At 41.6% G+C, this 25,532-nt stretch overlaps 1 protein-coding gene across 4 annotated transcripts; it reads left to right on the forward strand.

Annotated features, from left to right (window-relative positions):
• Position 1: 1 nt before the first annotated feature.
• lss (lanosterol synthase (2,3-oxidosqualene-lanosterol cyclase)) lies at positions 2-18,444 on the forward strand. Of its 4 annotated transcripts, XM_027164081.2 has the most exons (24): positions 3-161; positions 411-579; positions 1,466-1,604; positions 1,699-1,807; positions 2,246-2,367; positions 2,462-2,558; positions 2,668-2,803; positions 3,900-4,008; positions 4,081-4,199; positions 4,830-4,927; positions 5,018-5,045; positions 5,137-5,193; positions 5,348-5,419; positions 5,799-5,849; positions 6,011-6,160; positions 6,248-6,344; positions 6,564-6,669; positions 6,757-6,822; positions 7,605-7,694; positions 7,787-7,957; positions 8,093-8,171; positions 13,941-15,992; positions 17,686-18,239; positions 18,326-18,444. In XM_027164081.2, exons 1-22 carry the CDS (start codon positions 148-150, stop codon positions 14,082-14,084), a joined length of 2,223 nt encoding a protein of 740 aa, XP_027019882.1. In that variant the 5' UTR covers positions 3-147; the 3' UTR covers positions 14,085-15,992; positions 17,686-18,239; positions 18,326-18,444. The 4 variants fall into 4 exon arrangements, with proteins under 4 accessions (XP_047671241.1, XP_027019882.1, XP_047671239.1 ...); XM_047815283.1 differs by lacking the exons at positions 17,686-18,239; positions 18,326-18,444 and adding an exon at positions 8,400-8,486 and having other exon boundaries at positions 8,093-8,298; positions 13,941-14,146; XM_047815284.1 differs by lacking the exons at positions 17,686-18,239; positions 18,326-18,444 and adding an exon at positions 8,436-8,486 and having other exon boundaries at positions 8,093-8,298; positions 13,941-14,146.
• The last annotated feature ends 7,088 nt before the right edge of the window (positions 18,445-25,532 follow it).

Raw genomic sequence — 25,532 nt, forward strand, 5'->3', positions numbered from 1 at the left:
CTGGTTGTATATAATGTTAAAAAGACAGTGAACTACATTACCCACAAAAGTATTAGCGCCAGGGGAGGAACCACGGTATCGGACGAAATTTAACTCGCACTACTTTAACTCATGGAGAGGTTTAAGGTTTAACCACAAAGTGCAAAGATGACTGAAGGGACGTAAGTGTTATGTTTTAGTGTATATTGTAGGATTTACTCATATATATACACATATATATTACATGTTATATATAATATCTAATGTTTATCTAATGTCAAAGCAATTTTTTATGATATATATATATATATATATATATATATATATATATATATATATATATATATATATATATAATATGCATTGATGCATTGTTATGCACAAAAGGTGCTCTCACTATGTCTATATGCACATATGCACCTTTCTTTCAGGTGTGTGCGGAGAAGAGGGGGTCCCTATAGGAGTCCAGCAGTGACAGACCTGAGGCGCTGGAGGCTCAGTAATGTGGAAGGAAGGCAGACATGGAAATATCTGAAGGATGAAGACACTGAGGAGAGAGAGCAGAACTTCTTGGAGGCTCACTCTTTGGGTCTTGATACGGTACATAGCCAGAATCATCACTACTTGATGGTCAAAGGGGACACTTTTGTCAGATCTTAACAGAATCTAGAGTTGATGTCTTCTTGGAAATAATGAATACACACTCAGGCTCCACTTTGTTAGGAACACTTGTTCACCTCATGTGGCAGCAGCACAATGCATAAAATCACACAAACAAAAAGTCAAAAGCCACAGTTGATTTTAACATTAAACATTAGACAAGAGAAAAAGTGTTATCTCTGTGACTTTGATCATGGCATGGTTTTTGGTATCAAATTGAATGGTTTAAATAGTTTAGAAACTGCTGATCTGTATTTTAATACACAGAGTACATTGCTTTTGTTCAGTGATATATTTGTTTGAGTTGCTAAGTGTTCTGACACGACTTTCCTCTGTACATCAGATGTGATGTCTACCTAGTGCCATCCTCACAAAGCCAGTACCTGTGATTGTATGAAAAGAAAAGAGAAAACAATTTTTGCCTTCCTTTTTTTTATTTACTTTTTTATACAAGAAAATGTCACCTCTATTACCTAAATCTGTATTCAGCTTTCTGTAAAGCTTTGCTTTCTGACAATTCCTGATGTTAAAGGAGCTATATTAATAAAGCTGAATTAAACTGAATAAATACTGACAATATTGCATAACCAAATGCCTGATAGCACTCTGGTGTTTATAAAGATTAGTCAGTTTTTTTCTCATAAAGGCTCATTCATGCAGGTTGCAAACTGAACTGTTATTTTTTACATTGGTCCAACTTTATTATGACATGCATGCGAATGCGAGAGTTGTGTGGTTTTTATTTGAGCTACGGGGCAAAAGTTTATAATGTCACACCAAGCTAAATCTGATGCTTGACTTTTATTGTACATTCTGTTCCCACCAGAGTAAGTTTGTTCCAGCCTCCCCAGCAGCTCACACTGTGGTTGAAGCCGCTCAGAAGGGGATGGAGTTTTACAGCCGTCTCCAGGCCGAAGATGGCCACTGGGCTGGAGACTATGGAGGGCCACTATTCTTGCTTCCAGGTACCACATAGTAAAAATGTTATGGAGAAATATGTTTTCACAGCCTAACCTAAAACACAAGTAATCATGTGATGAATGTGCTCTTTTCCTGCAGGTCTCCTTATAACCTGTCATGTTGCTAAAATCCCTCTACCAGAAGCCTGGAAGAAGGAGATGGTGAGGTATCTACGTTCAGTGCAGCTGCCAGATGGTGGCTGGGGCCTGTAAGTTTGACTTCCCTACATGTTCTATTTATCAGTTTAAAATAATCATCAATTTGACTGGAAAAAAATAATAAAAATGGTTAAGAATGTACTAATTTTTTCCTACATTTTTAATTCCTACAAGTTCCTACAAAGCAACATAGATTTTACAGTGGAATGAATCCCATTGTTTTTCATGATATTTATTATATTATAGAATAATGAATGGATGTCATTAATTATTTTTTGTAATGTTTGTAAAAGTAATATCTCCGATATTTAAACGAAAGAAATGTGTTACTTGTGTTACAGAGATATTACTTTTACAAACATTACAAAAAATAATTGACATCCATTCATTATTTTATAATGTTTGTAAATGTAATATCTCCGATATTTAATCGAAAGAAATGTGTCTTATTTTGAACTGAAAACTGAGCCACTGTGGTATTTTTCCAGGCATGTAGAAGACAAGTCGACTGTGTTTGGCACAGCTCTTAATTACACCACACTGCGAATCTTAGGAGTTGGGCCTGATGACCCAGATATGGTGCGGGCAAGGAACAACTTACACACCAAAGGTCTGGCTTTAACTCTTAACTATAAAACAAATTGCAGCATGATGGCTTTAAAGAAGTGTGCAAATGCATCTCTGTTTTATGATTATTCTAATAGGAGGTGCTGTAGGTATACCATCCTGGGGAAAGTTCTGGTTGGCTATCCTCAATGTGTACAGTTGGGAAGGGATGAACACGCTCTTTCCAGAGATGTGGTGAAGTTTATATAATTATTTTTAGTCCTTTAACTATGATGACACATGGCATTGCACCCTTAAAACATCTATCTACTTAAAGCAGCCTGTTCATTTAAAATGATTTCAGGTTGTTTCCTGCTTGGATGCCGGCGCACCCATCCACTCTGTGGTGTCACTGCAGGCAGGTCTACCTTCCCATGAGCTACTGTTATGCTGTTAGATTGTCTGCGCAGGAGGACTCACTGGTGCTCAACCTGAGACAGGTATAGTTACACAACCACATCAGCAGGGGGAGCCTTACAATATCACTATCTTTGTTGAATGGGGTTGCATTGCTTTCCAATGCCAAATAGGAAGACCTTGAAATATTTTACATATATAGTTTTGTGCATGTTATAACACAAATAACCAAATTGTACTATTCATAATCATGCAAATATATAGCTTGACATGTAAACCAACCAATCACAGTTAATTTTGTTCAGAACCATGTCATGTCAGTTCTATATCCAGGTTGTTTGGAGTCTAATGACTTTTAAGTGTTTAATTAACGATCCAAAATTCAGCTGCATGTCTTGTACCTGCCTAAGTTCTCACACATCAGATTCAAAACACAGATGCTTGTCTACAAAGCTCTTATCACTGCTCACACTGCACCACAATCCCTCCGATCTACTAGCACTGCTCAACTGATCCCACCATCACTCAGTGTAAGAGGAAGGTACACATCAATACTCTTTTATGTTCTGACACCAAGATGGTGGAATGTCCAAAGAGCTGAGTTACTATCTATTTTCAAATGACTGGAGAAGTCCTACCTCTTCCTGACTAGTGCTTATTTTACCTGTTTCATGTATTAAGAAAAGAGCACCTAGTCCTAACAAGTCTTTAAAACTTCTTAACCAGTTTTGAAATGTAAAAGAACAATAAAAGTATTTCTCATAATTTACTTTAAACAACATAAAATTTAAAATATATCTGCCCTGCCTGTTGGTGATGTCTTACAATGCAAGTGCATCAGTATGAGTCTTCTGCGTACACAATATACTGATTCATGATCTAGGGAGCTATATGAGACACAATCATAGTCTGCCAAGTAAATAAATGTAAACGTAATATAAAAACATATTTGGTGAATACACTTAAACAACAAGTCTGAGTAGTTCAGAAATCTGTCTAAAAGCATATTATTCTGCAGTGATAGTGAAACTAATAAAAAATATATTTATAAGAATGAGGAATGCAAGTCTGAACCCAAGAAATCCTGGAGAACTCCTTTTTGTTATTTGACATACTGTCCATCACACGCTACAGTATTAATTAATTAAAATAACTAAACCTTTTGATGTGCTATTACAGGAACTATATGTCCAGGATTATTCGACTATTAACTGGCCAGCTCAAAGAAGCAATGTTGCCATGTCAGACATGTACACCCCTCACAGCGCTATGCTCACTGCCGCCTACTGTAAGTGTAGCTTTATTTCTTTTACATAATCTTGCTTTTTAGCGAATTATTTAATTGTGCTGTAATTCATAGCCTTCCTGAACCTTTATGAGGCATATCACAGTACTGCACTGAGAGAAAAGGCTGTGAATGAGCTGTACGATCACATCCAAGCCGACGATCGCTTTACAAAGTGCATTAGCATTGGACCGGTAAGCTACATGTTGGTTTTGTTAAATACTTTTTTGTTTGTTTGTTTGTTTGTTTTTAATAAAAGAAAACAGTGTCATTGTATAATGTTCCAATGAAAATTGTTCAATTGCATTGATTCACGTTTTCACACACAGATGTACAAAGCAGTTCTATAAGTCATTTAGCACTGATAGACTGATTCTTGCTTTGCACTCTTGCAACTTTCACAATTAAGTTAAAAGTCTTTGGTTCTACATCTGGTCTTTGTTCTCCTTCTGGATATACGTACAAGTTTCTGCACAGGAATGTAACAAGTTTACCTTAAAGAATTTAGTTTTTACCTTAGGCGTTAGCAAATTTTGTTGAAATGTATGAAGTATATATCTTAAATTTAAATGATGAGAGTTGTCTGGGACATGCAGAATAATTGACAACCAAAAACGGTTTCCAAGATGTCTGGACCAATCTGCATGCTGACTTCTAACAGTGTAATTGATGAAGTGAATTGATTTATACAAGTTGTAAACAAAAAGACTGTTTTTACTGTTTACTACTCTTAATAGCACATGCATGCTACTGCAAAATAAATTACTGGCAATATGTTGCTATCACATGAAAGCATTATTTTCATATTCCAACTGCATTCTCAGATCTCAAAAACTATTAATATGTTGGTGCGCTGGTATGTCGATGGACCCACATCACCTGCCTTCCAGGAGCATGTGGCAAGGATCCCGGACTACCTCTGGTTAGTCATAAACAACTTTACAATAACTAACCATAACCTATCCTGATATTAAAGAGATAAACAATATATTATTTGTGTACTTTTTTCCAGGCTAGGTCTAGATGGATTAAAAATGCAGGTTTGTCTCTGTTTCGTAATTTTTCAGCCAGTTAGTACATAGAGTTATCTACCTGCTCCTGTTCATGTACTGTGTTTTGGCATTTTCTCAGGGAACCAATGGATCTCAACTATGGGACACTGCCTTTGCAGTACAAGCATTTCTTGAGGTATTTGGAACTCATCTGTATGTAATGGCATATAGCATTGCTTATTGGTGATCCGTCCTTAAAATGTAAGCTACATGTTAGAAGGTAGGATTAAACAGTAGACCCACAATACTTATTAACATTTAAATACTACACCCTTCTGTGTTTTTAAAAGGCAGGTGCACAGAATGACCCCAAGTTTACACAGTGTTTAATGAAGGCGCACCAGTTTTTTAATCTAAGCCAGGTAAGAGTGGTACACACATAACACTTAAGGCATTCCAGTAACAGACTGATATTCGCCATACAAGCAAAAACAGATAAACAGATCATATCGCTGTGCATGATATCAAAAATGTGTGTGTGTGTGTGTGTGTGTGTGTGTGTGTGTGTGTGTGTGTGTGTGTGTGTGTATGTGTATAAATGTAGAGTTACGATAAACCTGACAAACATAACTAGTTGTGTGAAAGGTTCTATGCATTTATATGCATTTGAGAGTTATTAGTATTGTCATTATTATTATTATCAGAATTAGTATATTTAATAGTAATTTCAGAAATAGTATTAGTATTAGGTGTCATGTGGGTGTGCTGTACTGTATTCAGAATAATTTTCCATTATTTCAGGTTCAAGAAAATCCTCCAGACTACAAGAAATATTACCGACAAATGAACAAGGTACTGAAAGCTCACACTCACCTTTTAACCTTTGAAATGACTTTTGTAACTTTTGAAATTACTAAATGTTAATTGTGTGTGTGTGTGTGTGTGTGTGTGTGTGTGTGTGTGTGTGTGTGTGTGTGTGTGTGTGTGTGCGTGCGTGTGTGTGTGTAAATTAGGGAGGCTTTCCCTTCAGCACGCGTGACTGCGGTTGGATCGTGGCTGACTGCACAGCAGAGGGCCTGAAGTCGGTGATGTTACTGCAGGAGCAGTGCAGCTTCATCACAGACCACATTTCCTCACAACGACTCTTTGATGCAGTCAATGTGGTACAGTCATAAGACAACACGTCAGCATGTGTTTTATTTTTCTGGGTCTTCTGCTGTAGTCTCTGTAACTTTTGCTGTGTCTTTTAGCTTTTAAGCATGAGAAATTCTGATGGTGGTTTTGCCACATATGAGACTAAACGTGGAGGAAAACTGCTGGAGCTACTCAACCCATCAGAGGTGTTTGGTGAGCAAATGTTTTGAGAGCCACATTGGTAGTATCGTGACTTCCGTAACAATATGATGAACCATTGTAATTATAGTGTATGTTTATGTTCTTTCCACAGCAATTAGGTTAAATATTTTATGGCACATATAGTGATTTGTCGCCCGCTTTGGTTTGATGGCTCTTTTGAATAGTTTATTAATTATTTGAATATGTTTAATGGTTTGTGTTCTGTCCCAGGTGATATCATGATCGACTACACCTATGTGGAATGCACATCAGCTGTGATGCAAGCTCTGCAGCACTTCCATCATGCTTATCCTGATCATAGAACACAGGAGATTAGGTATCTATGTATCCTCTATGATCATCTAAAAAAATTCAACGATCTTCCATGACTTAAGCTCAAAAAAACAATTATGTGTCATTATAGGAGTACACTTCAGCAGGGACTTGACTACTGCAGAAGGATGCAAAGACCTGATGGTTCATGGGAAGGGTAGGCCTTAAAGCTGCAATTTTAATTTTAATTGAATTCTGACTGCCTGGAATAGGATTCTATATATAATGCTATACCAAATTCAAATGGAAAAATAAATAGACATTACACTAATATGGCAGGGATTCTGGGAGATGTGGTAGCTTAATGATTAAGGCGTTGGACTGCTAATCAGAAGGTCATGATTTTGAATCCCAGGTCCAGGGCTGGGCCACTGAGCAAGGCCCTTAATCCTTAATTGCTCAGTTTCATAAAAATGAGATAAAATGTAATGAGGGCATCTACCAAATGGCATAAAAATGTAAGGCAAAGTTGGGCTGTGGTAACCTAGTGGCTAAGGTGTTGGATTACTGATTGGAAGGTTGTGAGTTCAAGTTGAAGATCATAGCAAGTTCAAGATCAGTTGAAAATCAGTATAGAACGAGATATAATGTAAGTCACTCTGGATAAGGGTGTCTACTGAATGCTAAAAATGTAAATGTGTTCTCAGACCTTTGCATTGAGGTTACCTTTAAGTGTTAATAAGAAGAAATAAAACGGTATATTTAAATATAATGGCTTACTACAAATTTTACTCGTGATCTTTCCCCTTGTTTAACACAATTGCCATAATTATGAATTAATGCTTAATAATAAATAAATAGTAAATATAAATATAATATCTCTCTTGGATATGTTTCAGGGACCTCACTTAAAGAACAGTAAGTCTATAGTATAAATGCTTGGTGTACACACTTTATGCTATGTGGTATAACATTGTTTGGTTCGTGGAACCTTTCCAGATCATGGGGTGTGTGCTTTACATATGCAGTATGGTTTGGATTGGAGGCGTTTGCATGCAGGGGCCATTTTTTCCAGGATGGATACGATGGGTATGATTCAGACATATAAAGCATTTCTGAAGAAGTCAGTAGTTCTCAGTGACACTGATTCATGTGATTTATGTATCTTTTCTGTGTTTCAGACCGGTTTGTACTGAAGTGAGGCGTGCGTGTGACTTCTTGCTCTCAAAGCAGATGGAGGATGGAGGTTGGGGGGAGGACTTTGAGTCGTGTGAGCAGAGGTGCTATATACAGAGCAAAAATTCCCAGATCCATAATACCTGTTGGGCTTTGCTGGGCCTGATGGCTGTTAGGTAATACTCACTGTGTGGTCAGCATGGCATTAAGGTCATAAAGTTGTAGGGTTCCACATCATTCTGTACTTTATTACATATTATATTACAATTATTTCTCACCTTTCATGTTTTTATTTGTTCTATATACATCAGGTACCCTGACTGCATAGTCATTGAGCGTGGAATACAGGTTTTGATTGACAAGCAGCTTCCTAATGGAGACTGGCCACAGGTGAGTTCTCTTTCATCATCTCGTGTTCGAGATCCACCTATGGGAAGGGCATCCGTTCCTGACCTCTACAGAAGCATCCAATTGCACCAAGTCTGGCTTGACAGACAGGAGCACGTGCCAAAGGCAGGTAAGGTAACGCCCCTTACCCAAGTGCATAATGCACCTGCACGCGCTGCCTTTCCTCAGTGTACATATTCGCTTCTCGCGACTTCTGATCCTACCTCACAGCTCCCTGGTTTTTTGGACTGCACTTTCTATCTTCAGGAGGACATATCGCTTGATCAGCCTCCGCCGGACGTGTTCGTCCTCAGCCAGGTTAGCTTCGCGAGCCACCCACGCTCGCACCCCCCCCCCCTTTTTTCCGTAGGCTGCCCGCCTGCTTTTTGCCTTTTTTTCCTCCTTATGGCGCTCTCCAAAGCGGCTCCGGCTACTCCGGTGGACGGCCTATCGCGAGCCTGCCCGGCCGCGTGTGGTGCGCTTATCGCCGCAAGGGTTTCCCATCTTTTCTGCGTTGTCTGCACGGGTCTCAAGCATGCGCAAGAGGCTATTGATCTGCCGGAGAACTGTAGCCATTGCCTGGCGCTCCCAAAAAAGCTCCTGCGTCGCAGGCTCAAGACGGCCACTTCCCAGTGTCTCGACTGCGAGCTGTCCGACTCGGAGGGGGAAAAAGGCGACGACGCCGCGCTCCCGGGGGCCTCCCGCGGCGCGGCTTCCTCTGACTGGGCCGACATGTGTCCTTCCCCGTTTGAGGATTTACTACCGGCCGACTACCGCTTCCCAGAAGAACCGGCAGGTCCCGGGGATGAGGCCGAGGCGGGCCTTCTCGAGGGCTCGGATGACGAGGTAGCCATCCTGTCTTCCGCGGCCCCTCAGGCTCCCCCCGGCACCCAATCGGTGCTGCTGGAGCTTTGCGAACGCGCTGCCACGCGCCTCGACATCGAATGGCCGGCTCTCCTGAACGCTTCGGATCAGGAGAGGGACGTGTATGATGGTAACCTTCTAGGGCCTCCTTCCGGCCCGAGGAAGCAGCTCCTGCCCGTCCTCCCTGCATGTGCAAAACACATGAGGTATTGCTGGGGAGATCCGCTTGATCTAAAACACGGTCTCGCAGGCTTGAGGTGAAGGATATGGCAGGTCTGGGCATGGGCGACCCCCCCGTGATCGAGCCTTCCATCGCCAGACACCTTAACCCATCCCTGGGCGGGCTGCTCGCCCCACCCAAGCCCGTCCTCCCGGGCAAGATGGATCGTTTCTCCGCATCAATCCATCAGGCGTCTTATAAAGCCTCAGCTCTTTCCATTCGAGCTCTCAATGTCTCCTCGCTGTTGTCCGCGTATCAGGCTGAACTCCTGCTTGATTTAGGCCAGCAGCTGGAGAGTGGGTCGCCATCCCCCGATCTCAGGCTAGCGGGCGCTCCATGGCTTTGTCGGTGGTCGGAGAACGTGCGCTGTGGCTCAACCTATCTGGTCTCCCCGATAGTGAGAAGCGCCGCATCGCTGGGGCGCCAGTTGAGCCGGGTTAAGCTCTTTTCGGCCCAGCCGTTGCGCTGATGTAGCAGCGCTGCGTTGATAAGAAGAAGGAGGACGAGGCCTTCAAACTGTGTCTTCCTAGAAAGCCGGCGCCGCGCCAGACGCCATCTGGGCGGCCGCCTAACGCTCCTGCTGCGGGACACCAGTCCCACTATGCTGGCAGGTCCAGCAAACCTCGTGGGAAGCCACAGGCTCAGCAGGGCGGGCCCCCTCCCCCCCTGATAGGCCCTGGGGTAAGACGTCTTTCGCCGCAGCCGCGGCTCGGAGGCCTCCTATCCCCGCTCCTTCTGTTCCGAAACGTAAGCGGCCGACCTGATGTTCGGCCTCTGGGGGTCTTCAGTCTGCGTTCATGGGCGGCCAGCCCTCCGGAGACCCGTTCTACCCTCCAGGATCACCCGTCCAAGAGACGGATGGTCTCCTTCGGCGAGGTCAGCCCCCCCTCGCTGGCGAGGGTCGTCCTTTGTTCCGCACAGGCTTCACCGTTCCCCGTGTCGCCCAGAATGCGTTCCCCGGTCCCAGTAGGGACGGTCGTGGGATCGAGTGCAGAAGCAGTGTCACCAAACACCCCCCTTCGAACACCTCTCACATGTTCAATAAAGGCTACGGCCCCAGTTTTTCACAAAAAAATGATGAAATCTTCTCTGGTTTGGCCACTGGAGGGCGCCATCGCGCCATCAATGAACGGTCCGGCCCCCGGCGTCCCGCCCTCCCGTGTAGGGACACTCGGGAGTCACGTGACAGCCTGGCTGACTGTCTCGGCCCCCGATTGGGTGATTCACACAGTCACGAGGGGTTACAGACTTCAGTTTGTCCAATCACCCCCGCGGTTCAACGGAGTGGTCTGGTCCCACACGGACCAGTGCTCCGCCCACATTCTGAAAGACGAGATCTCATCTCTTCTCGAGTTGTACCCGTGCATCTAAGCGATCAGGGGTTTTATTCTCGTTATTTCCCTGTCCCGAAGAAGGACGGATCTCTCCGTCCTATTCTGGATCTCAGAGTGTTGAACAAACATTTACGGAAATACAACTTCAGAATGTTAACACACGGCTCTCTCATACGTTCGATAAAGCGGAACGATTGGTTTTGCTCGATCGATCCTCCGCACACAAAATTCCTTCGTTTCGCCTACCAAGGTGTATGTTACGAATTCACAGTCCTTCCGTTTGGGCTCGCGCTGAGTCCGCGGACGTTCTGTCTGTGTGTGGAGGCGGGGCTTGTCCCGCTGAGAATAGCGGGTCTCAGGATCCTGACTTACATAGACGATTGGCTTGTTATAGCCGATTCGAGAGAGAATGTGATTCAGAACACTGCCCGTGTGCTCTCACACATCGCTGCGCTCGGTTTCAGAGTCAGTGTGTTAAAGAGCAATTTCACTCCCGCTCAGGAAGTCATATTCCTGGGTCTGGAGCTGAATTCCGTCGCGATGCACGTTCGCCTAGCGCGGGGGCGCGTCTCTTCATTCATGAACTGTCTATCGCGGTTCAGAGAAGGGGCGCGGATACGGTATCGCACATGTCTCAGATTACAGGGTCTTATGGCTTCGGCTGACCATGTCTTGCCTCTAGGTCTTCTGAGAATGAGGGCTTTCATGAAGTGGATTTTGTCCCTTCATCTCTGCCCGTTGCGCGATCTTTTCCACTTTGTCTCGGTGACGCGTGTGTGCATGGCCGCGCTGCGCCACTGGAGAGCTGCGGAGTTTTACGCACATGGGACCCCTCTCGGGGCAATCATGATGCGGAAAGTGGTCACGACAGATGCCTCCTTGACAGGGTGGGGAGCCACTCAAGAGGGCAGATCAGTGAATGGTGTGTGGCCGATCTCACTTCGCTCAGCCCATATAAATTACTTGGAGCTCCTCACTGTGTGGAAAGCTCTGATGCATTTCTCACCCCGCCTGCGGGGGTATCATGTGCTGGTACGCTGCGACAATACGACAGCTGTAGCGTATATCAACCATCAAGGCGGCATGCGCTCCTCCAGGCTTCACGATCTGGCTCACAAGCTGTTGGTATGGAGCACGCAGCACTTTCTGTCGTTACGGGCGACTCACGTCCCGGGCCTTTTGAACAGGGGTGCAGACCTTCTGTCGAGGGGGAACCCTCTGTACAGAGAGTGGAGGCTCCACCCCCAGATAGTGGGACTGCTCTGGGAGAGGTTCGGCCAGGCTGCCGTCGATCTCTTCGCCTCGCGCGAAAACGCCCACTGTCCTATGTTCTTCTCGCTTCGGGACGAGGACGCCCCCCTCGGCGTGGATGCTCTGGCTCATCCATGGCCCAGCGTGCTGCTCTCCGCTTTCCCTCCGCTCTGCCTGATATCCCCGACCCTGGCCAGGGTCGCAGTGCAGGATTTATCTCTGATCCTCATAGCCCCCAGGTGGCCCAAGGCACCTTGGCTAGCGGAGATAATTCCTCTTCTGTATGCGGAGCCGTGGCCCCTCCCTTTGCGTATGGATCTTCTGACCCAGGCGAACGGGGAGATTTTTCATCCTCACCCGGGCAGGGTGGCTCTCTGGGCCTGGCCCGTGAGAGGGCGAATTTGAGCACGCTGGGGCTTCCCCCCAGTGTTATTGCCACGATTCAGAGTGCCAGGGCCCCTTCCACACGCTCTCTCTATGATTGCAAATGGCGTGTGTTTGAGGCATGGTGCGAGGAGCACCAGCTCGTCTCGTATCTGTGTGGTCCCGGATTGGGATCTCTCCTTGGTGCTGGAGGTGTTGGCCCAACAGCCTTTTGAGCCCCTGGGGGATTTCTCCCTCAAGTTGCTGTCCTTCAAGACGGCGCTGCTCCTGGCTTTGGCTTCCGCCAAACGTGTCAGTGATTTGCATGCGCTCTCGGTTCATTCCTCGTGCACCAAATTCTCGCTTAGCGGGGATAGGGTTTGGCTTAAGCCTAACCCGGCCTTCGTGCCTAAGTGCTTTCCAGCCTTCACTGGTGGTGTGATTGAGCTCTCCGCTTTTCACCCTCCTCCTTTTTCCTCTGCAGAGGACCAGAGGTTGAATGCTTTGTGCCCTGTGCGTGCCCTACGGGCGTACGTGGACAGGACGAACTCTTTTCGGGGGAGCGATCAGCTCTTCATCTCGGGCCCCGCCGAACACGGGAAAACCCATCTCTAAGCAACGCCTCTCTCGCTGGATTGTAGAAGCTATCTCCTTAGCGTATGAGTCTAGGGGCGTGCAGCCTCCAGATGGCCTCAGGGCTCACTCCACTAGAGGCTTGGCTGCTTCGTGGGCTCTGTTTGGGGGAGTTCCCTTGCAGGACATTTGTGCTGCGGCGAGCTGGTCCTCTCCGCACACCTTTGTCAGGCACTACCGGCTTGATGTTACTTGTACCACCGTGGCTCATGCGGTCTTGAGTGTGGGCTCTTCGTAGCCACGTGCACTCTTGTCAGCCCTGTCCGCCCGGCCTGGCTGGCATGTTTTTCAGGCATATGGTCTTCTCCCTGACATACGCACGGGTTGGTCCATTTACATGTTTATTTACATGTTTTTTTCCTGCAGGCTGCGAGGTTTTAACATGCGAGGTTTTAACATGCATGTTGCCGCATGCTGTGTTTCCCTTTGGCTGAGCTTTTTGCCCCGCGCAGTATGTTATGTCTGCTGCTTTGTGACGTGCCGAGCACCACCTTTTTGGCCGTCCTCTGGCTTACAGGACCTCGCTGTGAGTGTATTGGGCAACCGGGGAGTTGTCTATATCTCCCAAAGGTGGATCTCGAACACGAGATGATGAAAGAGAACATTAGGTTACTGTCGTAACCCCGGTTCTCTGAAACATCGAGTGGAGAGATCCACCAAGTTTGCCCCGCTTGCTGCACGAGAAGCGAATATGTACACTGAGGAAAGGCAGCGCGTGCAGGTGCATTATGCACTCGGGTAAGGGGCGTTACCTTACCTGCCTTTGGCACGTGCTCCTGTCTGTCAAGCCAGACTTGGTGCAATTGGATGCTTCTGTAGAGGTCAGGAACGGATGCCCTTCCCATAGGTGGATCTCTCCACTCGATGTTTCAGAGAACCGGGGTTACGACAGTAACCTAATGTTCTTTTCTGTGTTTTATTTGTGTTTAACATTGGTGAGACAAAAAGGATGAAAAAGGCCATTTCGCCATTATTAATCAACTAATCATTAATTTGATAAGCAAATTTAATGTCACCTTTAAGTCATTTTTATTTGCATTTTATTTAATTTAAACCTTTGTCAGCAAGGATTGCCCCTGATATAGACATTTTGTCACCTTTTTTCAGGAGAACATCTCTGGTGTTTTCAACAAGAGCTGTGCCATCAGTTACACATCCTATAGAAATGTGTTTCCAGTTTGGACTCTGGGCCGATTCATGTGTCTCTACCCCTCCAGTTCACTTGCTCAGAAACTGGGAGGCACTGAATAATAATATATAAAGTGTGTAATTTCATTTCCTGACTAAAAGTAAAAAATTCAGTTCCATACAAACTGACTTGATGCTTTTAAGACTGATCAGTAAGTAATGCTCTCTCGTAATTGCAGTGGATTTAACTAAATCTTTTGAAAGCCACAGTGTTTATTTTACAACACATATGTTGTGTGGACTTGAGATAACGTTTCGTGTCATTGTAAGTGAACGGTACCTGTAGCAGTAGGTATTTGAAAGATGCAAGCATAAATTAATTCAAGCACAGTAAAATTTTTCAACATAAAGAAAAAGAAGTATGTTTGGAGTCTTTTCAAGTAAATTCTGTGTGTATTACTAGTAATATACATGTCATTTCCTCTTTCCTTCTTTCTCTCTCTCACACACACACACAGTGTACACACAGTATATCACAAGTTAATCACAAGTAGGGATATTTGCAAGCACATACACTCAACAAGTGTTTAAATACATTTTTCCCAACAACTATATAACATATACAAATATACTTATTGCAGCCCTATTCATTTTTAATAGTATGTTATGAGTTTATTGAATATTATGTTTGTTACAAATGTGTACATAAAGATGAGATTAAATACTGTACAGCTCCTTTAGATAAACCTCATGACTTTTTTAATAAGTCATTTTTAGCTATGTTTATTTAATTCCCTCCTAATTTATTTACTTTCTGATGTTCTCTGATATGTTAAACTCAGAACATGGCATCTTTTGTTGATCATATTATTGGAACATGTGACTGACAGGTTTTTCTTGTTGGCAAAATGTCTAAAACAAAACAGTAATCCCTGCAGTAGCTGCTCTCCCTACATGCTTTTATGCGTTTATTCCATGGGTTTGATTCCTAGCCAGTGACTGGGACACACCCATCACCACTATCTCACTATCTCACTGAGGTAAAGTTGCAAAGTAACATTCCAGCACAACAGACCTTTAAAAAGTAAATATCTTTGTGTGAGGAGATCAACAGCTTCAGATATATTCAAGCATTATTTCAGGAACTAGGATTAGATTTAGTTTAGGGATGAAAGAGATTTACATAACAGAAGATTTAGTTCCTCAAATATACTGGTGTGTGTGCACGTGTGTACGTGTGTGTGCGCATGTGCATGTGTGCATGTTTCTGTGCTCAAAGTTAATGTAATGTAAATATATGAAATTCAATATTTCAATCCATGCAAGTTATACTCAGTAAAACCATGTTAAGCTTTCACATATCCTTTATATGTTTTGAGATCTAACAGGTGTTGACATTTCACTTAGAACCAGTTTAGCAGCCTGTCACTCTTGAGGTGGTAGGATCTTGTTTGTTTAATAAGCTGATGAGGGTTTTTCAAACTGCCTTGATCTGCCCTGGTTAATTTTTCCACAATCTAAGATTATAAAGTTTGTATTTATTTACAATATATATTACTTTATTTAATTTCAATAATATACACGTGGCCTCTACAGTACATGTCATAGCTATGATTATATAAGGTTTACAGTTAGGAAGGCTCACAAGTGTATAATATAGTATCAAACTAAACTTTTATATATTTAATTTAGTATATTCATTGTTTAAGCTTTAATAAAGAGAATTCTGTTTATTTATTCATTTTAATAAATATTGCAGGCTTTATATAACATGTTTGTTTCAAGAGCTGAAACTCCTTGTGTAATATAAAGTCAAACCCATGCTACACCCACATGCAGTGCTCCCATTGGTAGGATCTACTGTAGATGTCAAACCCATGCTACACCCACATGCAGTGCTCCCATTGGTAGGATCAACTGTAGATATGCAGTCACCCGTGGTTAAAGCATTCATTCTTTAAAGAAACTTTCAACATCAAGAGGCTTCCTGGTGAATTACTGAACCTTTTCCTTATTTTATAATACTTTGTGGTAAGTCAGTCTTGGTCAGTCTCTTCACTTTATTATTTGATATTACATATTGATTTTGGGAATGATTCTTTTATTGTGTCTGTTATGAAACTATAGACTCAAACCAGTTTGATTTTATAGCTTAAATAGTTACATTAAAAAAGAAATCGGCCTTCACATTGCTGAGTGTTTGTTGAGCTGTTAGTCACAGCTAGTCTGTAACTACCTTAGGTGTTTCATCAGCATGTTATAGCTTATTAGCCTTGTTAGTAATTGAAGAGCTTGTTTAAACAAGCTTTGATAAACACCATGCCAAGTTATTATTGTCATGAAGATGCCACACTATCTGAACAACTGTGTTGTTTAGCGGTGTGATGTTATGATTATGTACAGCATTTGCACTATTATTTGCATAAAGGTCCTGCAGCCATCAAGATCTTTTCAGTTTAAGGACAACAACCAGCTAACAAGTACTAGTGCTGCTTGTCACCAGTGTCACGTTTTAGATTTTAAATTCGGTACTTAATATTTATAATAAACATTCATTCATTCATTAATTTTCTACTGCTTATCCGAACTTCTCGGGTCACAGGGAGCCTGTGATCTCATGCATCAAGGCAGGATACACCCTGGACGGAGTGCCAACCCATCGCAGGGCACACACACTCTCATTCACTCACGCAATCACACACTACAGACAATTTTCCAGAGATGCCAATCAACCTACCATGCATGTCTTTGGACCGGGGGAGGAAACCAGAGTACCCGGAGGAAACCCCCGTGGCACGGGGAGAACATGCAAACTCCACACACACAAGGCAGAGGCGGGAATCGAACCCCCAACCCTGGAGGTGTGAGGCAAACGTGCTAACCACTAAGCCACCATGTCCCCCTTATAATAAACATATTGACATTAAATGTTAGCCTTTTCAGAACAACAGCCTCAAATAATAGTTTATCTTCTGGTTTCACTCATTTAATGAGATATTATAATGAAAACCAATAGAATAGAAAAAAATATTATCTTTTTTTTTTAAACAATACAACAGAACCTCACCACCTCACAGTGGCAAGTCGTTTTGGGTGTGAACCTGCCTCACGGCCAGTGTTCCCAGGCTCCAGATTCACCACAATCCTGACAATGATAAAGCATTTACAATAATTGAGGGCGTGATTAAGAATATCACAGATATTTTTTATGCATTATGGTACTTCAATGACATTTCCCACTTAAAAATTACAGAAATTATAAAATATTTTATTGTTTGTGTTAAAATACTAAACTAACTTCAACTAACATCAGTACAGGGAACTACAAGAGATTCTGGGGGTCATTACTTTCATATTTAATGAAAGCATTTTATTCCTGGACATTCCTGTACATTCCTGTCCTGACAGCTGTAAAGGCTGATCTGTTTTTAAATTAAGATTAGGAATAAATCAGTTTAATTCAGGTTAATATTTAAATAAGTTAATATCTATACACTCAAACATACATTCTTATACTATACTTTTATTCACAAAACATTTCAATAACAAGTATAGTTGGTTTGTTGGTTTGTGATTTGCATTAATGTTCTACAGACCTTGCAGAGTTAGCAGTGATGCTTGAATAGCAAGTGTGTGTGTGTGTGTGTGTGTGTGTGTGTGTGTGTGTGTGTGTGTGTGTGTGTGTGTGTGTGTGTGTGTGTGTGTGTGTGTGTGTGTGTTACAGAAGAATATTTCACAGCCATAGATATGGACCCGAACAATCCACAGCAACCTGGACAACCTACTGTTGGTACTATACGTTACGAATGTACACTTCCAGGGCCCTATCTAGCAGAGCAATACAATTCTTCCATGGGTCCAGGATCATTTCCAGGAGCACCATGCAATCCCCCAATGGGACAAGGATCATATACCGCAGGGCCATACAACCCATCCATGGGCCCAGGATCATTTCCAGGAGCACCATGCAATCCCCCAATGGGACAAGGATCATATACTGCAGGGCCATACAACCCATCCATGGGCCCAGGATCATTTGCAGGAGGGCCATGCAATCCCCCAATGGGTCAAGGAACATATCCAGTAGGACCATACAACCCATCCATGGGCCCAGGGTTCGTTCCAGGAGGGCAGACTGCTGGTTATAACCAGGGGCCAGGATGTGGGCATGTGCAAGGGCACGGGCATGGGCACGGTCATGGGCATGGGCACGGACATGGACACGGTCATGGAAAACATGGAAAGAAACATGGAAAGAAACATGGAAAGGGTGGCAAGGTGAGAACATAGATCTGATGTAATTTGAATGAACACAAACGTATATTAACGAGGAGATATGTGACTAATGCAACACTTCTTTACAGCATTCTGGGAGCAGCTCAGACTCCGATTAGAGCATCAAGATGTTTCAGAAGCAAATCTGCAGATACCTAGCTATATATAATATAATACATTGTATGGCTAAATAAAAGAATTTACATTGCTTGTGTATAATGTTATTCATACTTTGCCCAACTTTTTTTGAATTACATTATATTATTAGTAAATGTAAATATGTAAACAATTAAACTAAGATAGAAAAGTTTTTTTTTTTTTTTTTACATTTTTTTGCACTGTCTTACACATTCCTATCATGGCTTTACTATCTATTATGGAATGTGTTTATATAATTAAGATAAGATAAGATAAACTTTATTGATCCCACAGTAGGGAAATTCACTTATCATAAATAGGAATGTTTCTATTTATAATATATGGAAAAACAGTTTAGGTACCTTCTGGCAAGCCAATTAAAATACATTATTGAATATCATGCTTTGAAAAAGGGACTTCATCTGACCTCTGATGGAGAAAGAAAGAGAAAATGGATCTTCCTAAAAAGTCATGGACCCCAAGTAGACCACCACTAAGCAAATCTTGTAATATCTATAAAATCTATAGAATCTGTTAACTAGCTTGGGAGACACAAAATAAATCAGCTTTTTTAATGAATTAAATTAGTTAATTAATTAATTAATTTTATTTATTGTTTGTAGTTTAGCTTTGTACAGTACCAAGCAGTACCATGTACAGTACCTAAACCTCTCAGCACTACACGTTTTATTAAGTATGTTTTGATTAACCGCACTTCCTTCATTGTAATTCTTTATAAAGTTTGTGGAGGTATATGACATTTTAAAATTATTTGAACACTTTAAAAGCCCTTTGTGCTTAATTATTTAATTAAATTATTTATTTCCAAGCTGTGGAAAACAGTAAAAGCTTAAAAGTTACTTAAAAGTTATGTGTAAAATATAGATAATCTCTCTGATTAATTTTTTTAAGTAAAGTATTTTTAATCTAAAATCACATTTTATAAGAAGAATTTATCGAATAAATTTAAATATGTAGTAATATGTTGCACAATGTAGGTATTTTTTAAACCCTTCAACGGGAAAACAAAAACATCCCGACACAATAAATAAATCAAGCCTCGCGTTAGTTCAGGCAGACCACGCAGTAAGCTGCATCAGCTGCTAATCAGCCGTCCACAGGCGCACCAATCCGGCTACGACTTCCGTAATTTCCTTCCTTTAAATCCTCGCCTGCGAGCGCTCCCATGCATCGCCGCTGCTGCGATCCAACACCCTCCTCCGTCCCCGACTCCTCCAGGAGAACCTCTCGCCGGCACCGATTAACCGCTATACAAAAAAAAAGGGCAATTCGGTTCTGATTCTTTTTAAAAAAAAAAAAAAAAAAGGGGGCAGGCGCGCGGGAAAATTCTCCCAGAACAGAACCATCCCGCCAACACTAACTGTATGCTCTCATCCTTCTTTACCAGAGATGGGAAGTAACGGAGTAAAAATACTTCCTTACTGTACTTCAGTAAATTTTTCTGGTATCAGTACTTTACTCCACTATTTATTTTTACCTTTTTACTTTTACTCATTACATTTTTACACAAATATCTGTACTTTTTACTTCTTACATTTTCAAAACGGACTCGTTACTTTTAGTATTATTTCTTCTCATTGAGCGCTGTTTCCAGCCTATCATCCTATCATTGTGCGGCTTTTCCCCCATGTGACTGGTGTACTGTATTATTTACTGGCTATCAGACATAGACTAAGGATAGCGGAGCTAATGAGCAGCACGCCTACAAAAGGAATGGCTAATGTTAATTCAGAGGGAGTCACCGATGTTAAAATAACTAACAACGAGGACATTCCTGAACACACATGGCCATATATGAGGGAGATGTTTGAAATAATCGGTTCTAGCCCTTTTTTAGGGTGGCTTCAGCCCCCTGTCTGTAATCTCAGCCACCCTAAAACTATAGGGATCATTTTTACTTTCATAAATAAACAATAAAAATTAGGTTAAAATGCAGGACATGTCGTCAATGGGAAAGAAAATTATTTATCAGTTTGATCCAAAAGCTTTTTTTTTTTTTTTTACTTTGCTTTTATCCCATACTTTTACACACGTGTGTTGTAGTCTTTCAAAAGTGCGTCTTCAGCTGTCTACTTTATTTGAACGGAAAAGCACAGGTACGCGCAGCGTGCACGCGCAGTCAGAGCTGGAGGCGTTTATCTATAACGTTAATCGGCGGAAAGACGTCAACCAAAAGCAGTGAAATTTCACTATTCTTATTACCAGAGTTGTCATATAATATATAATATAGAACTCTTCTTGTTTTAAATTCTCACTGAGGGCTAAACCCCCCTAAAGATGAAATCCTAGAACCGCCCCTGGTGTCAACCCAAAAAACACGAAGTGTTTAATTTATTTAACATTAATTTTGTCATTTGTAAAACATCACAATAATTTTGAGTTGTTTTCAAGGACAGAGCTGGAATCTCCCTACAGTTTGGGATGTGGCCTTGATGATACATTTTATATATATATATATGTATAATATGTATAATATATATATATACAATATATATATAAAACATGACGTCCAGTTGTTGTACGTAACAATATATATCGTTTTGTGACAGAACTTTCATTCATAAATTCACCCCGACTGTGTTGCGAATCACTAACGTTTTTGGACCATTGGGGCTTCCGTGGCCTGTGACCTGATCTGACGTCACCTACCAAGGAGGAAAATTAGTTGCTTGGCGGTGTTTTGTGGCGCAAATTAGAAATTAACTAACTAATGTAAAAGAAGATATGAAACGAAAGCAGACTCAAACTACACTCTGAGTGTTTTCGGAAGCCTGCGCCTAAAGCTACAGCAGCTTCGGGGGACATTTCACCCACAGCCCGAGTACAAATGTATTTGGAAAGCTTTGTAAACTACCAGTTATCATAATATTCTGCAATGAACAAATGTTTTTTGTTCACCATGAAATGTACATTGAAAATGTACAGCTGATAAAACCTGTGCTCCAGGTCCCATATTCATATAATATTTAAGGCTAAATGTAGCTCTTAAAGGTACAGTTCACCCAAAAATGATAATTGTGTTATTTCCTCACCCTCAATTTGTTCCAAAACTGTATGAGTTTCTTTCTTCTGTTTAACACAAAAGATGATATTTTGAAAAATGTTGGTAATCAGACAGTTGGCAGCACCCACTGACTTTCATAGTCTATATTTTTTTCCTACTGTGAAAGTCAATGGGTGCTGCCAACTGTCTGATTACATTTAGCCTTAAATGTTATATGAATATGGGACCTGGTGCACAGGTTTTATCAGCTGACTGTCTTTTGTTGCTTATCATAAATTGGAATGTTGATAACACATAAGCAGTCTTTAATAATGCTCTCAATTACATGTAGATGCATATTTTATGCATTAGTGAGTGTGATGGTGCCTATGGGGTGTCGCTCTAGGATGGGTGCGTATGAGGCGGGGGGGGGGGGGGGACCACAGTATACTCACTACAAAAAACTAGACTACACCACTGGTAGTAGGATCGGCGACTTTTTACTTAAGTACATGTCAGAGCCCATATTTCTTTACTTTAACTTGAGTAAAAGAGTGTAGTCACTACTTCTACTTTTACTGGAGTCTTTTCAAAAATGAGTATCTGTACTTCTACTTGAGTAAAGGATGTGTGTACTTTTGCCACCTCTGTTCTTTACGAAGTGGTTCTGACTAAACTGAATTTACACACAGGAACCAGATCAAATGTTTACATACGCTTGACCCTTAATACTGTGTATTACTGGATAATCAGTGACTGTTTTTATTTTTTGTGATAATTGTTCATGAGTCCTAAGCTGACAATCAGGACTCTTCTTGTGGAAAATGCTTCATGTCCTGCATGTATTCTGCATATTTGACCCCTTTTCAACTAAGGCTATATGATTTTGAGTGCCTTTTTTACACTTATGACAACTGAGAGATACTTACACAACTTAGATAGATGCAAAAATTCTGGGAAACCTTTGTTGTGAAGGGGTGTCCCTGGGCGCTGCAGCATAAATGGCTGCCCACTGCTCCGGGTGTGTGTTCACGGTGTGTGTGTGTTCACTGCTGTGTGTGTGCACTTTGGATGGGTCAAATGCAGAGAACGAATTCTGAGTATGGGTCACCGTATTTAGCCGTATGTCACCTCACTTAAGTCACATCACTTAATACATGGTCTGCAACAATGTTTAAGTAGGGGGTACATGAAAAAGTAACATCCCAGACGCATGACCCAAGGCCTCTGCTGGCTTGCCTTCTTCACATAGTGCATACCGGTGTTATCTCTTCCCCAATTAAGATGCGCACACACACAGCCTTATTCATCAAACCAGGCCACCTTCTTCCAGGACATCCTGGTCCAGTTCTAATGCTCACATACCCATTTCAGGTGTCTTCGGCTGGACAGGTGTCAGCATGGGCACTCAAACTGTAACTTCGCTGCCCCATACACATCAATACTGTGACACAAGGTGTGTTTTGACAAGTTTTTTGATGGGTTATGGCATTAAAATTAGCGTTTATTATAAGATACAAATCTACATCTTCTTGTCTGCACAAAGATGTCCATGTGTTATTTGATGAATACTAGATCACTGGTTTACCTAGTACACTAGTATCAGGATGTATTTATTGTAGTTATTATGTACTTCATTTAGCCCTCACCAACCTGGACAATAAAGACACTTACGTACAAATGCTGTTCATAGACTTTAGTTCAGCATTTGATTGAGATGCTGAGCCTGCTGGGACTCCCTCTGCACCTGGATCCTGGACTTCCTGACTGGGAGACCTCAGTCAGATTGGATTGGGAACTGCATGTGAAGCACCACCACACGGAGCACTGGAGCCCATCAAGGCCGCGTGCTCAGCCCACAGCTGTTCACCTTGCTGACTTTGAACCGTATCATCAAGTTCGCCAATAACACAACCGTGGTGGGTCTCATCAGCAAGAACAACGAGTCAGCATACAGAGAGGAGGTGCAACAGCTAACTGCCTGGTGTAGAGCAAACTACCTGTCTCTGAATGTTGATAATACTAAAGAGATGGTTGTTGACTTCAGGAGAGCACAGAGCGACCACTCTCCACCGAACAACAACAGATCATCTGTAGAGATCATCAAGAGCACCAAATTTCTTGGTGTTCATCTAGTGGGGAACTTCACCTGGTCATCCTGAGCAGCTAAATCACTCTCTGGTTTGGGAACTGCACCATCTCAGATATCTCAGATCCCTGCAGAGGATAGTGAGGACAGCTGAGAAAATTATTGGAGTCTCTCTTCCCTCTATCATGGACATTTACACCAGGCGCTGCATCCATAAAGCCAACAGCATTGTGGATGACCCCACACACCCCTCATACACACTCTTTACCCACCTGATATCTGAAAAAAGGTACTGAAGCATTCGGGCCCTCACGACCACACTGTGTAACAGTTTCCACAAGCAATCAGACTCCTCAATAACTTTATAGAGCACAACAAACACACACAATCAACTGTGTGGATTGCACTGACCCACACCAAATACACACTCTTCTAGTATACATCCATGTACACAGCACCACCATTTTTTGCACACTGGTTTTGCTCTTTGCACATGCTGTCGACTCTTTGCTGTCTTTCATATTTCAGTCGATTGCTGTTTTGCCCAATACATTACAATCCCAGTATTTCCACACATGCAATCTAGAACACACAGTGTTTACACTGGTTGGCACTGCTTTTGTGTATTGTCTTTTGTGTAATGTCTTGTATTGTTTGTTTGCACTGTCTTTTGTCCTGCACTGTCTTTTTGTCTTTTGGCTTGCACTGTTTGTACCAGGTTGCACAGATGTACTTTATGTGGCTAGGACTAATTGTAGCCCCAGGGTCCAGGAGAAATGTTGTCTCATTTCACTGTGTACTGCAACAGCTATATATGGTTGAAATGACAATAAAAGCTTCTTGACTTGATAGAGACATCAGGAAAATCATTTACAGCATTTAGCAGACACCCTTATATCCAGAGAAACTTACATGATCTTATTTTTTAAACAACTGAACAATTAAGGGCTTTGCTCAGGGGCCCAACAGTAGCATCTTTTTGGACCAGGGATCGAACTCACAACCTAACCACTTAACCACTAGTCTACTACATGCCCAAGGATAAAGGTGTCTCCCCCTTTTATGTTGAAATTAGTGCATTGTTCCCATTTTCTGACAAGGAACCTGAATATATCTGATGTGGGAATTTTTCACGACACTATCATGATTGCTTCTGAAGTTTATAAAATAAGGTTTTATTGAGAACCAATTGGCCACCAGATGTTACTGTGGTTGTTTTATTTGAGTTGATCAAAGCTGATTCATGGCATTATCATTTAAATACTACAATATTTCACAGCCAGCATGAATTGAGAAAAGGAAAACTATGAAGTTTGAAGAGCACTTTTGAAGAGGATCAGTATCAGAGAATGTGGTTTTTAAACAAAGATGTGGTGGTGACATTGTATATACAGTAGTTGTACTTTTTCTTCTGGAAATGCTGTTTAGACTTCAGAATTCAGAAAAAGATTATATATTTTTATTTTTTTTATTGTTTTAATAACAAATTATAACAGATAACAAAATGCAATGTCATAATATTCAAATCTTAAAATAGTAACATAACATAAAAGCAAAATACAAAGAAGGGGTATCGAGAAACACAACTAATTTAAAAAAGAGGAATTAACATTAACAGCCTTGTAAAAGTCCATAGTTTTCATAGCTTTTCGGCTTGTAAACAAAACAGGTTTTTGTTTTCTGTTAATTGCATAACAAGAACAATAACAATATACATACAGAGGATCACAGTGTGTTCAACTATTATGTATTACGATCATAGTAGCATCAAAGGAAACAACAGAAAAAAAACTATGGGGGGGGGACTTGAGTGTTCAAGAAAGTAAAGGATTCAAAAATTCTATGCATCCGTTTCGCTTTTTTATTTTTATAAAAAATCCGTTTCGCTTTTATATCTTTAGGGCCTCAATATAATGCTTAAGTTCAATTTTAAATAATATAATGATGTTAGGTTTATTATTATTCCATTTCTGTTTGTGTATGTGATATTTTCCATACATAATTATTAAGCTAATCACCAAATTATGCTCCAAAATCTTATTTTTATATAACAAAAATATATCTT

The sequence above is a fragment of the Tachysurus fulvidraco genome, chromosome 6 (assembly GCF_022655615.1).
Source record: "Tachysurus fulvidraco isolate hzauxx_2018 chromosome 6, HZAU_PFXX_2.0, whole genome shotgun sequence".
Classification (NCBI taxonomy): domain Eukaryota; kingdom Metazoa; phylum Chordata; class Actinopteri; order Siluriformes; family Bagridae; genus Tachysurus; species Tachysurus fulvidraco.

Bases quoted from the DNA above. Each gene is read 5' to 3' on its own strand.
- lss (XM_047815283.1), top strand. The intron at 1,605-1,698 runs GTACCACATAGT...CTTTTCCTGCAG, and splicing joins GCCACTATTCTTGCTTCCAG to GTCTCCTTATAACCTGTCAT. The intron at 2,804-3,899 runs GTATAGTTACAC...GTGCTATTACAG, and splicing joins TGGTGCTCAACCTGAGACAG to GAACTATATGTCCAGGATTA.